The 21048-nt window shown below is 40.8% G+C and overlaps 1 protein-coding gene across 3 annotated transcripts in view; it reads right to left on the bottom strand.

Moving 5' to 3' along the window:
* Nucleotides 1-19826, bottom strand: part of grip2b (glutamate receptor interacting protein 2b) — a 155960-nt gene extending 136134 nt beyond the window's left edge. For all 3 annotated transcript variants that reach the window (XM_027279556.1, XM_027279557.1, XM_027279561.1), the window contains exon 1: nt 19221-19826. In XM_027279556.1, the coding sequence (XP_027135357.1) occupies nt 19221-19380 (160 nt within the window). In that variant the 5' untranslated portion in view covers nt 19381-19826. The remainder of the gene's footprint in view (nt 1-19220) is intronic.
* Nucleotides 19827-21048: the final 1222 nt, after the last annotated feature.

The following is a 21048-nucleotide window of genomic DNA, read 5'->3' as shown; positions in this document are numbered from 1 at the left end:
CGGGCAACTCATTGGAAGGAACTAAAATTGTTTGTGATGGTGGCACCAGGTCAGCGAAATGTGTGCGAAAGCTAGCGAGAGCGTTGGTGGAGGAGATTCCTCGGGTGATGTGGTAGAGTCGAGTGAAGAAGACCAGCAACGCATCCCCCATCCTTGGCCACGAGTGAAGAAGACCAGCAACGCATCCCCCATCCTTGGCCATACCACAGAAACAGTGATGTGATAGTTCTCACATAGATGCAGTCAAAGACCTACACATGATGTCTTGCTGTTAAATAGATGTTAGTCAAGGGTATGCATTTAATGTTACTGTCTAGGCTTTGAAGTCTGCTTTGACGGATAATATTTGTGTGACTAATATCCATTTGCATACCAATAAAGTTTTTGAACACCATGCACATTGAGTTCACAATCCCTCATTCTTGTACAGTTTCATTTTTTGAATGTGTTTAGGAAAGATTGGCCAATGTAGCTTTTTGTATTGATTTCAGTTCATTTTTCTTTGCTTGGACAGACTGTAGGTCTATTCACAAGGTTACCGGTACTTTATACTTTTATACTTTAAGTATGTTTTAGAACCTGTGCTTTTCACTTTAACTTGAGTAAAAAAGTTGAGTCAATACTTCAACTTTTACTAGAGTCTTTTTAAACACAAGTATCTAAACTTGTACTTGAGTAAAGAATGTGTGTACTTTTGACACCCAACAGTAATAGCTGAAATCTCAGAAGCACATTTACTAAAAATAGGCTTAACTGGGAAAGAACAAGAGCGACAGCCAGTGACAACGGTCGTAAACAAAACCCCAGGTTGGTCAGAGTTATTTGGAAGTGAGGACAAAGTCTCACTCAGTCTGCTGTACATGTCCACCACAGTTCACTGGTTAAACTTTGACCTTGCTCTTACTACTTTGCAGTATGGTATTATTTAAGTTTTATTTAAGTTTGGATAACCTGGTTCAACAGCTGGCTTGTTCACAACCTTGTTACATCTTCTGCTCACATTTTTTTTTACCCTGTTGAACTTTTGTTTGTTGGCAATATTGTTGGTTCCCAGAATCCGGCATTACTTTTGTAAATTATTAGAACTGAAATAGCTCCTAAAATAAAACAGCAGCAGCAGGTTGTAGTAAACCAGTTTTCTTTTAAGCATGGTTAATTTTCCATCCATACATTTTCTGTAACCACTTATCCTTGTCAGGGTTGCTTGGGGTTAGTCTGGTTTATTTGTTCTGAAAGCCTCTGACAGCCACTGATTCTCTTTTTCTGAGAAGAAACATAGAAGCTGAGTTGAAAACAACAGAAAACAATTAACCAATGGACAAACAGAGAGCTGGTATTGTACTACTGCGAAAAGTCTGAAGAAAGGGGTTGTGATGAATGTGTGACCAAGACCATTGATGAAAGTTTGTTGTTTTTAAAACCATATTTCAAGAATTTGACTTTTTCACCAAAAGCTGCAATAAAAGTCAACTTCTTCTTCAGCGCTCAGTGTAACAGTGTGTCCTTTCCACTAAAAAACCACCAGATAAAGAAATCAAAGAGAGACTCCCAGTGGACGCGCAGCCTGTAACAGCAGGCTTCCACATGAGAGGAACCGCTGGAGGGCAATTTCCCTAAATTTGACAGCGCACATGGTGAGCCATCCAACTCCAACTTCAGCATAATCTTCCTCTTCAGTTTCATAATTTGTATGGAGAATGAATCCGTGCTATTTGTACCAACCGCTTGCCATTCAAATCATGATGGAAAAGGGAAGATGAAGAGAGAGAAGTTTTTTTAAATTTTCACCTCCCACGCTCCTTGAAAAATAGAAATGAAAAGAAAATGACTTCTGTTCCAACAAAATAATGAATAGTAGTACATTTAACTAAACAGTGCTTCTTTTTAGGAGCTGTCAGTAATTCAATTCATTTGGGCGGCGAAGTGATGAAACACTTTTAGATCCTGGATTCACATTTTAAAGTTAATCAATGATTCACATTTCTTTTCCCTGAAAGAACTCTTCAAGTTGGTGCCTCGAGACTTGGACATATTTTATTTGGCAAAACTGAATTCTCTGTTAAGTGGAAATCTTAAAGATGACTTTAAAACCATGACAGATTCATGTCAGGAGACTGCCTATTTCATATTGCACTTTGTATCCTGTTTTATTGCCTCCAATATTCGCCTTAACAGTCAAAATGTTGAAATTCATGTCCAACCCTGGAAGCAATGAAGAACTATGTTGAAATTCATGTCCAACCCTGGAAGCAATGAAGAACTGTACAGTAAATGGGCAGGAAAATGATCTTCACCGGGATGTGACCTGGCCTGAATCAGAGGTTGAAGATGCTTGAGGAATGGGTTAAGAAAAATGGGACCATAGTATAAATGTTTTTACTTTACCAAAAGCACGTAATGATTGGTGATTTTGGCAGATCACTGCCATCGCTTGCAAGTCAGAAGCAGGGAAAGTGTCATCGCTGGACTGGGAGGTGAAAAGAAGTTGTCTGTGATGTAAACTGTAATAGGAATTGCCATATCAGACAAAGAAAGAACAAAATAGATATTAATCATAAAGAAAGACAAAGCACCTTTTAAAGAAGCTTGTTTTAATTTTATATTGACCATAAATCAGTCAAACTGCTGCAATAGTGACTGGATGCACTTCTACAGACACCATGGACTAAGAAATCTGAGAACTAGGACAAAGGAAAATTAGATTTTGAATATCATAATAACAGCTATAATAGGTTGGTAGGAATAAATATCCTCACCTCTATACTGAGACTGTTGGCATTTTGTTGTGTGGCTGCGAAACAAAGACTGAGTGACACATGGAAAGAATGCTGAGGCACACAGTGACAGTGACACATGAAGGCATGTGTTTGAATAAACCTCCTGCAGTCATTTTACTCACCTTTTTATGTTTTATTAATGCGGCTCTTGAAATCTGGAACTTACAGTATAAAGTCAGACGGCTCATTTTAAATTTATGCTGCAATACTTATTTATATTGCCTCACTTTGATCACTGTCTGGCACTGTTTACAGGCATTGAACACATACAGCGTATCTAAAACTTTTGGGTATCCTTCACAGTGTGGTGAATCACTTACAAGCAGTGACAGTGACATCACATCTTACCCAGCACATTCATTCAAAGTCAAAAACTAAGATTTCACAAGCTTGCGTCCAAAACAAAACAGTTCAATGAACTGAACAGTTAAAATATATTAGTGGCTGCTAATAACCTGATAACTTAGATACTAAAATAATGATGCAAAGTCACCGGTGTTAACAAGAACTTTCTCTTTTACGAACAGAAAAAACTGAGACATGACTGAGCTCTGCACGTCCTCATAGAAGTCATTTCATTCTGCAACTTTCAGGAGCTTCATGCATTGATTTTTTTTTTGAGCTCATAAAAAATTTACACACAGCTCAAAAAAATAACAACTTTTCAACTTTCCTACGCTTGAAAAATCAGCTTACCTACTGGGGAAATGTGAATCTGTCCCTTTTGTGTGGGAGATCAGTTCCGTTATTGCAATTTCCACTATACAAGCTATACAATAACTGCTAGTCACAGGTCTGTGAATGCAGACTGCATTGGATTTATTATATTTTTAACAACACATACAATTCTCAGAGGATATACATAAATATCCTTGCCTTGTCATCTGCTCACCAACATTCACAAAAGTTGCAAAGTTCCAAACCATTCCCAAACAAAAAAACTAAACAAAAAAAAAAACACAGTGTCAGTGTAACTTTTATAAAAAATCCGACCTAAATAAAAACAGTATAAATGGAATAATAAAATATGGGCTTCGATCCATATGAGAAAGTCGAGAGTGATGCAAGAAGCAAGAACTTGCCTTAACACTGACAGCACAGGCAGATGCAGAGGCTCTAAGAGAACACATGGTATTTCTTATACTCCAAATAGCATCAAGCAAAAAGAGACAAAGAGAAGAAGAGGGAGAGGATTTTTATTATACTAGAAAATTCCTGCAGAAATTTTGAGAGTGACGAGTGGACTGTTGCCGGGGGTCTGTATTCAAAAAGCACACCTCAAATAGTCATTTTAAACATGTTTATTTAATGCTGTAAATGTTAGCAATTATCATGTCTTTACTGCAATGAGCAAAGTCTTATTTTGAAGGGTGTCTTATTTTGAAAATACTGCACCTGTTAGATTGTCAGTTGGAAATGCTGACAGAGAGAGAGAGAAAATGCTGAGACCACCCCTCGAACAGGAACTGCCATGACTGCCATGTTAAAAAGGCGGGAACATTTGTGGAGGAAAGCAGAAGTAACGCTTCTTTGAATCGCTCTAAAGGTCACATTTCTTCACTTTATCAACACAAAATAACTATGTAGACGTTCAGGAAGGGCTCAGGATGCTCCCAGTGATTTCGGTTCAATGATTGGAAATACGGTTTGGCCAGAAATCCTTCCTGTTCGAGGGGTGGTCTCAGCATTTTCTCTCTCTCTCTGTCAGCATTTCCAACTGACATTCTAACAGGTGCAGTAACTGCTCTGCTGATTAGGGCCGGCAGTTGGTCCTGGTTGCTTGGCAACCTCAAGCCTGCCTGAAGGAGGAGAGGGGGGAGGGGCTATTTTCAAAATAAGACTCCCTTCAAAATAAGACTTTGCTCATTGTAGTAAATACATGATAATTGCTAACATTAGCGGCTAATGCTAGAATTAGTGGCTAGCACGTTTGTGCTAGCTGCTCATGTGTGTAAATAAACATGTTAAAAATGACTGTTTGAGGTGTGTTTTTTGAATACAGACCCCCGGCAACAGCCCACTCGGCACTCTCAAATTTTCTGCGGGAATTTTCTAGTTTAATTTACTCTTGCCACCAGTGGCAGAACACTCTTTGACACTGTTTTTCCCCCCCTGTAGATCAAGACGTTTCCAAATCCAGCACTTCGTGTCTCCTCTGCTGCCCTGCTGATCTCTGTCTTTGTACACTCTATGTTTCATGTGTCTGTGTCTGCGTCCTGAGTGCATGTATGTGCACTGGACTACATGGACAGTGTTGGACATGGGCATCGATTATTGTTACAGTTCACTGTATACTCGTGTCTAAATCTTCCAATTGTCTGATTTGTCAAGCTGCCAGGTAGTTCAAACTGAGGATGGACAGCTTGCCGAGATGATTGATGGGGAGAGGAGAGATCCAGACAAATTGAGACAGGGTGAGGGTAGAACTCAAGGTGAAAAGGTGCACGCTAGGACTGGTAAACTAATATTCGAATTTCGAATATTATTCGAATATGATAAAAATATGTATATTCGAACGTAAAAATGAATATTCGAATATTTACTATTTGCTCAGGGCAGCGCGCGCATTGATTCTCCTCCGTTGTGTCCCATGGTGCGTCCCTTACTGACCTGTAGGCTAGCTATCTGCAGTCACGTGACACAACAAGGAAGCACCCCATCCCGCTCCCCACCTCAATGAAGAGCAGGCTACACACCAGTGATCCCGATGAGCAGTACAGTTTTGCATAAATTGCACTGAAGTTACACTAAATGTAACATGTTGAACATGACGCTTGGATTTAGTTTGAAGACCGAAAATAAATCAGCGTTTGACTACCACTGGTCGTTTTTCTTGACATTTGGCAGTGCAACGCCCTCTGTTGGATATAACGGGGTACTGTTACAATACTGTTACAAGTCCTATTCTCCGCGGGGGGAAAATAATTAATTAATTAATTAAGAATATTCGAATATATTCGATATTCGGACCATTTTTTAAGACTAATATTCGAATTCAATTTCTGGGGAATGTTACCAGCCCTAGTGCACGCTAACGTAATTCTAGCAGGAGATTTCTAAAAGTTGATTAAACTGATTTGATCAGGATTTGAGGGCGCTGAGGGCACACACAGAACAACGTCGCCTCACAGCAAGAAGGTTCGGTTCGGTTCTCTTTCTGTGTGGAGTCCCCGCATCTGTGCGGGTTCTCTACAATTACTCTGGCTTACACCCACAGTCCAAAGACATAAAGGTTAATTGGTTAATTGTTGACTCTAAATTGCCCGTAGGTGTGAATGTGGGCATTAATGGTTGCTATCTGTCAGCTTTGTGATGAACTGACGATGCTCAGTGCCAGCTGGGATAGGCTCTAGCCCCCGCGCAACCCTGATAAGGATAAGTGGATACAGAAGATGGATGGATGTTTTAAAGCATAGAAAGTTTTTGGTCTGTTTTAACCATGGTAACCTAAATTAATAGCTTGAAGTTACCAAACATTCACAGTTTAGTCTGCAAGATTTTTGAAAATATTTAACAGCCTTTGGAAAACAAATGATTTATGACAATATTCATATTTTTATAGCCTGGACATTCAGAGAAGAGCACATTGAACAACTGAGCAAAAGGAGAGGATCCTGAACAGCTGCCAAAAGGACTGCATTTATAAAGCAATTTTCAGCTTCAGTACAAAAAGCTTTACATTGCCTCCATGCGCACATACCACTTATACACTTATACACCACACTTGCTGGCCTACTCATGTAGAATCATTTGGAATTCAGTCTTTTGCTCAAGGACACTTTGTGGACAGGAGGAGCTCTCCCATCCGATCCCCAGATCCCCAGGTAGACGAAGTCACACTGGCAACAAGGATTGCAAACCCTAGAGGAGAGCCAGCTTGGTATGAGGTGAACGATGCACTGTCCAGATGGACTGTTTTATAAAAATATGTTATGAAAGAAAAACACGAGACAACTGTCACTGTTGGTCTGACTGCCTGTCACACCCAAACCATAGCTTTTAAGCAACTGTGATGAGTCCTTATCTGAATTATTCTGGAAAGCACTGACAATCAAAAAAAGTGTTGTTGCAGAGCCAGATTTTGCAACGGGGCAACCATCAAGATGTCTCTATTTATTCCAACTCTTATCTACAGCAGCACCTCCCCTCTCTGTCACTATAGGCAGCAATGCATGGCTCAACTCCATCAGCTCCTGCACAGGAGGTGAAATGAATTGACCTTTTCCAGTCAGATGTTTCAGATGAGAAGCAAATTGCCAATTTTACCGACACATCAACTGAGAGAGGTCAGACTCTATTAAGGAAAGCAGATGGCGGATCTCCAATCTCCCAAATTGTGCACAACAAATAATGTGTTCTCTCGTGGAAAGGTGTTTTTAAAAACACCCAAATGGTGTTAGTAAGGCAGCAGAGTGAATTACAGGCATCAGACCAACTCCCCAAATGTTTTCAGCGATATGACGCTTCCAGGTATTGATCAAATGTGGTCCGGTTGTTAATTCGCATGCCTGCAGGAGTCACTGGGTAGCGGTGCACGGCTTGCTTATCTCTATTCTATCATGCGTGCCTGCCAGCCAATCGACCTCTTGACCCAGACGTTTCTGAGTGGAAGCAAATTGCCAATTTTCTTGTCAGAGCCTGCTGAGTTGGCTTGACTCGTTATAAGTAGATAGCTGTTCTCTCGCTCCCTGCGAGTTGCCCGCAATCACTGTTCAACCCTCCACAGCGTGTATCAGCCCTGTCAAGTAAGTGGTCAGTCTGTCAGGCAGCTAACAGTTTAACGTAAGTGTTCAATCAAAGGAGGATGCAAACATGGAGCAGAGTTACAGCCACCGCTGATATTGATTATATAACATCACGCTGAGACTTGAAGCTTAAAAAAAGCATCAAATAAATACATTCTGATTATTTTCTTAATTATTTGATAGGATAGTTATCTCATTAAATTAGCGTCAGAGTTATTTTAATATTATATGCTTTCATTTTCCATTAATTGAATTCCTATTTTTGTCATTGTCCTTTTCCCCTTATACAGTAATTATCTTTGAAATACAATAATTAATTCAAAGCTATTTTAAAACTTGGCAGTGATGGCATTGACAGTGATCCAAAACCAATGTTCTGCTTGGAGTTGTTGTATGATATACAGTATGTGTGAACTTAAACAACACGTTCTCATCCCAGGTCATCACACACAAACAATCCTTTGTCCAGCCCTTTCAGCACATATGGAACATTACCATAAAATGATCAGTTTGGTCACATTTATGTAACAAAACTACATGGTTAGGGTTCAGGAAAGATCATGACCTGGGCTTAAGCCATAAGAACTTTGCATTTGGCTACAAACACCTAGTTTAAAGGTTTCTCCCAGCAATCTGTGTCGCAGGTTTCCACTGACTATGCTAAATTCCAACAATAGAGACTTTTAAACAAAAGTCACACAGAATCAAAAGTAGTTTTTTAAGAGTGTTGGCAACCTGCTTCCCTGTGAGATTAGGAATTTGTGACACAAACACATCAGTCTAAGTTTGATGGACTCTCTGACGGATAGACTCATGATGGATGCTCTCTGCTGCAATTTGCCTCCTCTGGTGTTCAGAGTGAAATCATTCCTCATCCCCAATACTGAGGAAGTATTTCACGCCAAGGTGTCCTCAAAGTGTCCCTTCAGGAGTTGCCTGCACGGAGGCTGGTTGTATAGATGTCAGCATTTGTCTCTGCACTCGTACTAAAACCTTGTTGTTTGGAGTTGTTTTACTGTAGTTGATTTATATTTTGGGCTCACTCCTGAGGACCATGACGGAGACACCATTCCCCAAATGCTAATAACTCCAGTTCTGTTTTGTTTGGAATGACCTCCCTTAATCAAAAGCAGAGAAATCAAGCGTTATCAGATGAAGCTTTGCAGAGGGACAATAAATAATACTCAACTTTTTGGGGAGCTAATTCTCATGGCACTGAGGCTTAGTGCGGGGTCAAGAACTTGGGTGGTTATAATATTGGATCATGTCGAGCTCGATAACAAATGAAACAAGCTGAAGCAAACCGCTGTAATAATCTCTAGACAGGTCAGGAAGCTAGAATGGACCTCAGCCAACACAACATAGTTACAGTTTATTACAGTACGAGTTCTGAATTAAATCAAAAGTGCAAAACTGGGATGATTTTCACTTTCTACAGTCACAAAATAAGATGCAGTTGCAAAACACACAGAAAAGGAATTTTTTGTGAGATCAATATGTGAATCAGTGGGGCGAGAGAGATTTGAGGTACAGTATGTCTTGCTTAGATGAGTTATGGTAGACAACTGTACCAGGGAGAAACAAGACAGACAAGACAGAGTTCTCAAATGGTGAAACCCTGCTTATGAGATTTGGACTTCTATATGGAGACAACTTGATTTATATGAGCAGAAACCTCTCTGGGCCAGTGTCAGACAGTTTGGAGGCATCGGGTCATCCATCATACGTGACAAAACATGTAGTTTACACTACAAAAACACTACGTACGTATTATCTGATCACAAATACGTCTTTGTTGAGGTCTTACTCTTACTGCAATGCAAACAGGGGTCTTCAATATTAAGGTCACGTATCTTGTTTACCCAACCATTACCATGCTCTGCTGATTACAATGTCACACAGTTCCCGCCTTACTGCACCTCACAGATAACGGTAATTATTCACACAGGTAATTGTATAGAGAACTGAACCTGGATGGCACAAAGCACTAACCACTCCCAACAAGGACATCTTGTTTGTCCCAAATTGCTGCCAAAATATGGATGGAAGTAAATGAGGCCTGTAATTGCTAACACATCTTTAGAATGCTGTGTTTAGAACGACTGAGACATAATTTTTTTTTTGTTTTGTTTGTTTTTTGAAAACATGAACTAATGATCAACAATCAATCATTCAACTTCTTAAATAAGATTTAAATAAGATGCCCAGAAAATAGTAAAGTACCTGCAGATAATGACCCAACAACAGTATTTGTGGTATAGATTAGATTAGATTAGATATACTTTATTCATCCCACCACGGGGAAATTCACTTGTGACAACAGCAAGATATAGAAACAAAAGTAGAGGAGGCCAAAACAAAAACAAAAAAGATACCCAATAAACAGCCAGAAATAAAACAGACAGAAATATATAAACTACGAAAAAGTAATCAACCTTTAAAAACAGACAAGTACTGAGGATAAGTGTGGCATGATATATAAAGAGTGTAAAGTGACCATAGTGTAAGTGATCTTGCAAAGAAGTGACCATAATATAAATAGCATTACAAAAATAAGTGACCACGATATAAATAAGAACTGCAAGGTATAAATGAAAATAAAATGGAATAAACTAGAAAGGAAAATTATATTATATATAATTATATATTAATTAATATATAAAGGTGTTAATGTTTTGTTACTTTCGAAGTAATAATGTTGTTTTCTCTCCTGTATTTATGATTTAAGAGCAGGTTAGCTCCTATTTTTTGTTCCTTACTTTTCTTTTTTCATCTGTGAAACAAGTTTTTTTTGTTGTTGTTTTCTCAGGATCGTGTGTTTGTTGCTTTCATACTTATTTTACTTATATTAGTTTTAATTTTTCCATGCACAAAGTATCTGTGTTAGCAGGTTATATAACTGTCATGTCTTTCTTTTGGCTATAAACACATTTTAATCAGCTTTTAAAACTCCTGGAAGTAAACACGATTATTTTTCTCCATCTGTTTCAAAGATGAAAAAATAAATTAATTATTTTATATTAAACAGAAGGACATATTTCTTGTTATAGTATAATTCATTCTGTGTTTTCTTCAAGCAACAAAGAAAAGTAGCAACAGCAGCAGCTGCAGTGGCAGGATGAATGACAGCAGGTTAGAAGGTTCTAGAGCTGGAAGAAGAGAGAAGAAATGAAACATCCACCCACGCACGACTGTAGTATCACCCAGAGAGAGATTGGGGGCAAAATATATGAGGGCGACAGAGACAGTAAAGGTAGTAGCAGAGCGACAGGAGGGAGAGAAAGAGAAGACCAAAGGAGCGAGATCGAAAGAGGACTGGGGGTGGAGAGATGAGAGAGCGAAAAGAAAAGGAGGATTTCACACCTAAATTTAGCTGCTAAATGTGTCTCACGAGCGCACACAGACAAACACAGTGGCCATAACATCTGATATTCAGGGTTGAATACCAGACGGATTTTCCTATTTTAAAGCCGCTGAGGCATTTTCTCATCATATCCACTAGACGTGATGCATCGCTCCTGTCACTGTGTTTGAACCGTAGAAACCCGGTGTGGATGTTCTGGAAAGAAGCACACACTATGCCAGAAGATCAGGAGACACTAAAGAATGAACTCCAATCGCAAAACACTGGATGGAAAGTGATGACCCTGCTATTTTCTTTTGCATCCATAATTCAACAGAGATTTCTGTGCTCACAAAATGTTGCCAGACGTTGCAACAAATGAGCTTCATCTCCTCATTGTCTTTGCCTGAGAAATTATCACATTCTCATTTAGTTTAAATGGTGTCAGTGTGCTCACGAGGAGCAAAGTTATAAATTTAAGGCTCGAGTAAAACGTCATGTCAAACAAATCCAGAAAATATTGGACGATGAACAAAAGGATGATATTTAAACATAAACACAGAATATATCAGGTTGTTTGTATCTACATAACCGCTGTCATCTCACACTGTGCTATTTTCTGACTGAAAAGATAACGTGGTCAGTCCAATTTCAGATGTGAGATAAGTAAGAAGATATGATGAGCTTTGTTGATCCCCGAGGCAAAACTGGGTCACTGCAGCTGCAAATAATAATAGCCCTTGAAAATAAACAAACTAAAATATGTATAAAAACTAAAGATGCAGCGTCCCGACCACGGTAAAAAAAGTGTCCGGTTACAGAATGAGTTTCAAAGTTCAATACCGGTGTTGCAAATATGGACAGTTGTGCCTTTTGTTATGATTATTTTACTTATGATAAAAACTAGTGAGTCCACGACAACACAAGGCATAGCAGCTAATATTATTAACAGCTCGCCATCTATCTTTCACACTTTTTCTCCTTTTCCCTTCCATCAACATCCTCTTCGCCTCTGCCATAATGTCCATAGAAGACGCCAAGCCCGGTCACATTATACCAACCAGACAAAAGTCCAGGCACCACACCCTGAAAACAGGCCAGAAAACCTCCTCTTCCCAGTCATCCAGTCGCCGGTGGTGCAAACACTACCACTCACGGTCTGGCCAGCCCGGCTAACAAACTGAGCTAAAGGCAGCTACACATTGCAGCAGTTTGCTTTACTGTCCATCAGGAAACTCTGAAAATCACAGAAAGTTGATGCAAAGGGTCTTTCACTTCATTTCTTCAATATCTTCAGTAATGTCCGACGAAATGCACTCTGACCATTTGCTGATTGGAGCACATTAATGCTTCAATATATTAATTTTGTTCTACTGAACAATACTGAATTAATAAAGCACCGATATGTGATTGAGAAAACATTTCTCCTGCCTGTTTTTGAAACACTACACTTCACTTTCTCTTTCCCTTTTAGCCTATGCCAGTCTATGTGTGTGTGTATCATGTTTTATGTGCATGTATGAACTGCAGTAAAAAGAGCAAAGAGCAAAATCACTGTCACTGTGCTGATTTTATTTGAAAGGAAAATCTTTTATCTAACCTTCCAACCAGCAATGGAAAATAACTGACTAACCTTCGATCAGTAGTAGATTTAGATGCTGGTTTTCTGAGACTGGGATTAATGTTAGATCCGTACTTAAGCAGCCAAGTCAAACTGGCATCTGCCTCAATGGTTTGTAGTCCTGTGATCTGCACTTTAATGCCTTTGTTCACCTGTGATGTGCGAACATCAGACTATAAGTAAAAGTGCGCATCCTGCAGTAGCTCAGTCCATAGAGACTTGGCTTGGAAACCGGAGGGTGACTGGTTCAAGTCCTGCATGGACCAAAATATGGAAGGTGGACTGGTAGCACTGCTGGGGTGCCCTTTGAGCAAGGCACCAAACCCCCCAACTTCTCTCCACATTGCATGTCTATGAGCCTTTGTATGTGTGAATTTCCCCATTGAGGGATTAATAAAGTATCTCTTCTTCTTCTCGTAGATCAGGTATACAATTGTAGGCCACCTCACAGCATCTCTCCTGCCGAACACACACTCAGTAGAGGAGGATGTACCAGTGTTGGGTTCAAAAAGTACTTTACCAACGTTCAACGCTGAGAGCTGAGAGACACGATCACGCTGACCTGCCTCCCACTTCCCTCTGTTTCCATCACCTTTCTCTGTTTTCTTTCCCTCCTGCACTGCTTTGTGTATAATTACAGGAATTTTCCATTTGTTTCTGCTGCTGTGTAGCTGCCGTTAGCTCAGTTTGTTAGCTGGACTGCCCAGACTGTGAGCGCAGAGCACTAGAAGAGTGTTAGTGTTTGGACCACCGGGACGAGGACATTTTCAGGCAGAGGTTGCAGGCCAAGGCTAACGGGTTGTGATGTTGGTGTCATGCTAGAACAGGAGCTGGCAGAGTAACCGGGCTTAGCAGCCTCTATGGACGTAATGTCAAAGGCAAAAAGGCAGAAAGTGACATTGGCAGAGGAAGCTAAGAAATTGAGAGTGACTGAGCAAGAAGACAATGAGTTTTTCCCCCTGTAGTGTCTCCGTTTAAGCAACGATTACAATGTCAACTGTAATGAAACCTGTGTAGACAACTGTATTGATTAAAATAGCCGTCATGCTTCAGGAGCCCCAGGACATCGTATTTAACTAATACAAGTTTAATATGCTTTTCAGAAAGAAAATCAAGTGTATTTTTGTTTACTGAGCTGCAGCAACTGAGGCCACACAATCCAATTATAAATAATTGGCACATGCCTAAAGGTAAATGTGAAAACAGTGTTAGAGAAAGGACAAGTTTAGAAACTTCACAGCACTAAAGCTACTAAGCTACTGATCGTAGCGGACTAAGTAAGACTGCAGACAAATAGATCATGATGTTTGTATTTGTTGAAGGCAGTGTGCTATGGTGGCTATCAGCACGATGTTATTTACCCACAGGTTTCTAATGTCACATTTCATTACCTCGCCTTGTTGGGTTCCTTCTCTTTGCTGTGATCTTTAACATATTCAATTATCTCCCATCTCTGTTGCTCTTTTGATGCTGATGTATCCATTTACCTAGCTGTGGATGTCGTTCAACCTCTTCAGCCTTTGTGAGCAGCTGATTTGATTTTTTTTTCCCTCCCTCCATCAGCAGTACGTTTGATGTGCTACCACTCATTTTCCCAGTCAATGGGTCTTTCACCCACGTCAGCTGCTGTAAACAAGCCAGGGACCTAACTCCACAGTGGCAGCGACAGCAAATTCACTCCTAAACTCACCTGCCAGAATCATTATTTTTCAACAATTTATAAGACAGTTGGAATAGAAATGGACTCTGAAATGGCAGTGTGGCCATTAAAGCAGGAAAACACAGCAGCCACTGCCAAATGTTCATAGGCGTTTGTCTTGTGGTTAAAAATAATTTCCCATTGTCACTGTAAGGTTGGCTCTTGCTGTTTTTTCGAGATATATTTTAGAGTTTTTGCATTTAAATCTGTGCGAAAGTGAGACACCTTTCTCCAACCACAAACAGACCGTATGGACGGGGCAGAAATGGGAAGAATGATGTAAAAAAACGTTTGGAGAAAGTTATAGTGTGATGATTGGTGGAAGCAGACCAGCGTTACAGTACTTTAGCCACGATCATCTTCAGCTTTCCAGCAGAATAAAATGTTACTTTGATTTGATTTAGTCTCATACTTTTTGAAGGTTAACCCCTGGACCCCAGGCTTCTGTGACCATGCAACCACAACAATGTTTTGGCCCGTACTCCACACGGCTTCATATCCAACCAGGAGTCTTCCAGAAGCATTTTGCCTGCCTTCATTAACTCGCTCAGATATGGTGATTCCTCCTTGGTCTATCTGCTTCTATTATAAGTAAGTAGGCCATGAGTTAGGTCTGTTTTTATGATCTTATGATTTTGAAAATTGGCTGGATTTTGTATCAGGTCTCTGTGTCTGACTTCCGTCCATCAAAAATACAATATTCTCTACGGACTAGAGAGGAGAGTCATCAAAAACATTGTCTGGAACGTTCGTGATTAGCTCCGGTGGCTGTGGTGTGGCTGAAACGTGCCACAGCTCTGCCCAGTGGGATCAAGCCATAAATAGTAAAGGCAAACAGTGAACTGCATACTGTTTGCACCTCAACCTCATGCAACAACCTCAGGCTAATCCAAATGCTCTGTGTAGGAAACCACTGAAGTGAGAACTGTCTATGTTCAAGATCAAAATCACTTGACCAGAAAAATGTCTGTGTTGTCCCAAAGGGGACGGTGTATTCTTCTACAGTCAGACTGAACTAAATGGAAGCTTTTCTGTTTTGTTCTGTGTTCTTCTTGATATGCTGCAGGATATCTTAGAGGTTAAGTGAAAAGGTCACAAAGTGCCTGGTAATGCCTTTCTGCAGCACCCTGAACATGCCTGAACTCTGAAATGCACTGTGGGGGGTTTGTTTATCCACACTCCAGTAAAGGTGAAAGTTGGACTGTCGGAGCAGCATTCAGCTGTCGGCTGATGGTAATTTCCAACCTCGATCACATATCTAGTTTGCATTATGCGCGCGGGGCTGGAGTTTCACTGTGGAGCTGATCATTTCAGTGTGTGAGGCTAGAGAAGTATAAGATGCAGATTTGAGACGATAATTGGCTCCCATGGAAATAATGCAGAGGAGCTTTGGGGTATTTTTCTGTCGCAGAACGCAAATGCACAAACAAAGTCTGAAAGGGTTCGACGGTATCAAAAAGCTTTGGAGGACAGCTCAAACACTCACTCACAAACACTTAACTGAGCTTCTATCATAATCGTTGTGTGTTGTAGTTTTGAAATTACAGTTCATTTCATGATTATGACCATGTTATGTTGACAAAAACTACCCCAACAACAGGCAATATTTATGGCACATGGGAAAACTACTCTGGCAGACTTGCTTGGTGGCGAGTGATGGTGTCTTAAGTCCACTGGCTGCAAAGCTGAGGTATCTGAACAGCAGGGAGGAATCCAGTGCCATCTCTCTGCATTACAGACGTGAAGATTCAGGGTACTTAGTGAATCTGATGGCATGACCTGACCCCAAAGAAAAATTGATGGCAAGTTAATTGGATAGTACAAAACACACTTGTGTTGTGTTGCACCACCTTTGGACTATTATTTTCTAATTAAATACATGAGATTTACATTTCATTTCAGAGCCCTGTTCTTCCTTTGCTTCATTACCAAAATCAATGATTTTTTTCCATCACATTTAAAATGCAGCGTCAGTAAAGGAAGTGAGAGATGTTTTCGGTGACTTAACATCGTGTTTCTGTACTTCAGCACTCTGCTTTCTGTGCATATGTCGGCATGTGGACTGAACTGACTATTGTGACTGTTTTCCTCTGATTGCATGTGCACTTTGCTTTCTACCTTTTGCATTACCCAGGCTTTCAATTTCAAGCTATTCACCTGAGGTAAATTTGAATTTTTTGCTGCAGGGCACATCCACTATGCTTTTTCAGATTTAGCACAGGATGGCGGTCGGTAGGTTTATTGCTATTTACTTGTAGCACGGAGCCATTTTGGCAAGAAACGATCACGATTTGAGACATGTGTAATGGTACATCATAATCTTAAAGCAAGGTTCTTATTTTTCGGCATTCCATCATTTTCTTGTTTTTCACTCTAGCAAGTAATTCCCCATGTAAAACTCATCCACACAGACACATTGTTCAAAGACATTAGACTAAGTGTGTCATGCTTTTCTCCTCTCAGATTACTGCAGTTTGTGTCCATTAGTTGACAACCACAATTTAATGATGGTACTTTCATACCAACAGTATTCTGATTCAGGAACTGGAAAATTAATATATAATCCAAAACCAGTCTCAGACCAAGAAACCATACTTGAATCTGTCTGTACAAGGCGAAGAGAAATACTTACAGTCCAGATGTGTTGTTTTCAGTTATAATGCAACAGAACTCCAAAGTTTCTTATCTAAAAAGAAAATGGAGCAATAAAACACCTCACTCATGTATGAGCACAATATAGCTTTCATGGCCGACTTAATGACCCGTAACATTTTTGATGAGAGGTGCAGTAGTCCTTGTTTTCCACTTCTTTGCAGCACATGCACTTTGTGCTTTTCTAACTATTACTAGTGTGGCTCCAATTCACAGTCATCATTTTCCTACAATGTTCAAAGGCCGTGGCCTGCCTCTGGTTGGTTTTCCCTGATATTCTTACCCTATTTTTTTAAATTAATCTTACTCGTCATGCCAAACCTAACCAACCCAACCAACAAAAGTCATAGACAAAGAAGAACAGCTTGTGCATTTGCTAGAAATTGGCTTCTTGGCAACGGTAGACGTAGTATCGACAAGTCACATTTGAGTAGTTGCAACAGTCCAAGGTGGAATGCATTAGTTGAAAAGCAATCTTTGAACTCATTGGCTATCATCTGACGATGTTTCAGCTTTTTTTTTTGAAAAGTTATCTACAGAAGAAGTCTCTGCCAGGATATCCAAATTTCAAATATATGCTGCCTACGGCAGAAGCTCAGGAACATCAACCACTGCCTGCAGAAGCTAAATTGTGGTCCGATAACAGCTGATGGGTTCTGAAATTAAATATTGAACATCTGCCAATACCGAGCTCTGATCTGATACTTGTATTTTCCTAGCTATTACAGGTACACGGTGCACAGTGCATACTTCAAGTACAATAATCCAGTGTATATGCTTGGAAACTGAATAGCATTCCATTAAGCAAAAAGGACGTCGCCCGTATCCAAACATTTATGATGTGCTGCTGTGAGATGCACAAGATGAAAGCCTCCAGCAAATGGCATGTGTCACGAGAAGAACAGTGTCGTGCATTGTGCTGGAACAGAAGATTTCTATCAGGATATTTTGCCTCGATATGCTTGTGTTCCCTCTTTTTTTACAAAGTGACCTTTCCCCCGCCTGCAGTCTAACATTCGGTCCTCTGATGGTTGTTTGATGCCGTTTGAAGTCTGGCGGCTTCAGTTTCTGCTGAGTGATTCTAAAGTTTGTTTGATGAAAGGATGTATGTGAGCAGGAGATGGATATAGGCACAGTCACCCTCTCTCAAACAAACATATTTACTACACCGTATATCCAGTTCCTCTTCACTGTGCTGTTTGTGTACGATCAAAGCGGGTTAAAAAAAATAAGCCTCTGTGTCTGTGAAACACTTTCCAAAGTCTTTGAAGAACATGAGGTACCCAACAAACTGTAGCATCAACACTAACCAGTTTACAGCTCATTAAACTAAATTAAGCCAGACGAATAGCGATACTGCAAATACTGGCAAACAAAACAGCATCGCAGAAAAAATATACATCTTAAATATAAATAATTAATTAAATAAATAATTTATAAACACATGCCAGCAGTGATAGCAAACATAATCTGGGCACCATTAGGTCAGTGGTTTACCAAAAAAGTTACTGCTGATTCAGAGTTGTTGTATTCAAGTGTTGGTCACTAAGACCAGCTGGATCACTGGACATCCTATATAAGTGTCTGACCAGTAGTCTGAAATGTCAAATCTGCGATAAACTAGCCAACTAAGACAAACTAATGACCAACAAGTCTTTATATTTGAACAACAAAGTAGGTAAACCATTGGCAACTTCTGAAAACGACTCATATAAGAAGAAAACTGGAATTGCTCTGTTATATTTGAGAGAACCAGCATCAACATTGCACATTGTAGCAGACAGCGTAGTACAAATCCAGGCCGATCTCCAGGGATGAACCCTTTGTACCCCTGACCATCTACCCCGACTTCCTCCCTAAGACTTGGTTGCCACTTGCCGCTTTGCTTCTGTAAACTCCGGCCGGTTTTAAACTGACCAACACTGAGAGATGAGGTCAGCTGCGAAGAAAACACACGGATGGTTCAAATACAGTGCAGGTAGTAGATATACTGAATACTTCAAACAGACTCTCAGAAGTGTGTTTTTTTACTTTTATCTGCACATAAATCACATCCCCTCGCTGTAAGACCCCCGCCCCTGCACAGACACACACTGTTCTCTGCAACGCCAGCTAAGCAATGTTGCGGTATCTCCCCATCCAACCAAAGCAAAGAACAAAGATGAAAATTCAGACTCAATAAGGCGTGCAGGCAGTGCATTCCTCAAACACACACACACACTCTTTATTTCTCTGTATTTTACACACACACACAAACACATTAACGCACACACCTGTCCGCTGGCATTAGTCATGACCCAACTTCACACACACACACACACACACACACACACACACACACACACACACACACACTCAAACACGTGGCGGTGCGACCTCTCACCGCTGATGCAGAGGCTAAAACGACAGAGTTCGTCGCACAATGTGTCCGGGCTCTCCAGCTCTCCCGCTCCTCCTCCCCCTCTTCCTCCTCCTCCCTCTCTCCTCTTCTTCCTCGGTGACATCCTCTTCACCATCTTCATCACTCGCTCCACTTTGTCCATCCTGGATGATGGATGGATGACCAACGTCCACGTATCAGCTGTGGGGATTTGGCGGAGTTCTGTTTTTTTTTTCCTTCCTTTCTTTACACCTCCTTTTCTCGCTCTTCGTCTTCCACTTGTTTTCTATATTTGGCTTTTTTTTAAAATCTATTCTGGGAAATCAGACAACTTTCGCCACTCTACACCTACTTATCTCTCATCTTCTTCTCTTGCTTTTCCCAGATCCCTTCCTCTTCCTCCTACCCCCCTCTTCTCTCCTCTTCCTCTACCTTTACAACGCAGCACTTAATTGTTCTTCAGGTTTAGTCCCACAAACGCGGGGCGGCCATACCCGGAATTTTTTCCTCTTCTTGTTTTTCCCTCCGTCTCTCAGCTCACAGAAAAATCCGATGAACCGAGCGACGAGAGAAGTGAGACACTGAGGGAGAAGAGAAGAGAGGGAGAAAGGGAGAGGCAGCACATTTACTTCTCCCATCCTCTCTCTCTCTCTCTTTCACACTGTGCACCCACCCCTTCTCCTCTCTCCCCCCCTCACCACCTCCCACATCAAACCTTCAAAACTCTCAGAAGAAAAAGTGGGGGGAGAAAAAATAAATAAAATAACATTAAGAAAGAAAAAAAGAAAACTCAGCGTGGTGCTATTTTTTGGTCTATGCTTCATTATCTCTCTCTCACACACACTTTTTCATTCTGTCAGTTCGCACGCACAAACACACACACACACACACACACACACACACACACACACACAGTTTGTCTTTTTCCACAACAGCGACCACAATCAATCCGTGTCGCCCTCCCTACAGTATAGCGCTTTCCTTCATTCCTTCCTCTGTTCCCTTCTTCTCTCCTCCTTCCTCTCCTCTCTCTTCGTCTTAGTTGACCATCTCAGTCTCTTAACGTCCCTCCTCATCTCTCTGTATATCTTTCTCCCCTCCTCTTCCATCCCTCCATCCCTCGGCCTCTTCTCATCTGTTTTTTAATCTGTGTTTCGTGTCTCTCCATAATGAGCTCATCATCTCCTCTGGAGGGCAGGTCACACACACATACACACACACTGTTTAAGCAGGTAGGTGGGACCACACACACACACTGTGGACACTTCAGCTCTCACACACACACTAAAGTATACCATATATACAGCCTTTTGCACTTGCTCACTCACACACACACACACACACACACACACACACACACACACACTGTTTAAGCAGGTAGGTGGGACCACACACACTGTGGACACTTCAGCTCTCACACACACACTAAAGTATACCATATATACAGCCTTTTGCACTTGCTCACTCACTCACACACACACACACACACACACACACACACACACTGCAGAGCTGATGGTGTGAATCTCAGGTAGCTATAATGAAAACTCACCCGAGGGTGTAGGACGCGCTTTTTTAATCACTGACCCGAGACGATCCATACAGGCGGCGTGATCCCGCAGTGAAGTTTTCACTCTTAGTGAAGTGTGACACCTGACAAAATTGATTGCTGCCGCGAAATTAAAAGTCACCCCGTGAAGATTATTGAGGGTTTCGAAGTTTCCTGAGCCGGCTGCTCTTGAAAATGTCACACTTTGGAGGACGTCATCGTGGGTGAGTTTACAGCATTCATTTACTCTTTAAGGTTATCGTCATAGACACGAGGTCAGGA

This window comes from Larimichthys crocea, chromosome VI (assembly GCF_000972845.2).
Source record: "Larimichthys crocea isolate SSNF chromosome VI, L_crocea_2.0, whole genome shotgun sequence".
Taxonomy (NCBI): domain Eukaryota; kingdom Metazoa; phylum Chordata; class Actinopteri; family Sciaenidae; genus Larimichthys; species Larimichthys crocea.
This window is presented reverse-complemented; position numbering and strand designations above follow the sequence as displayed.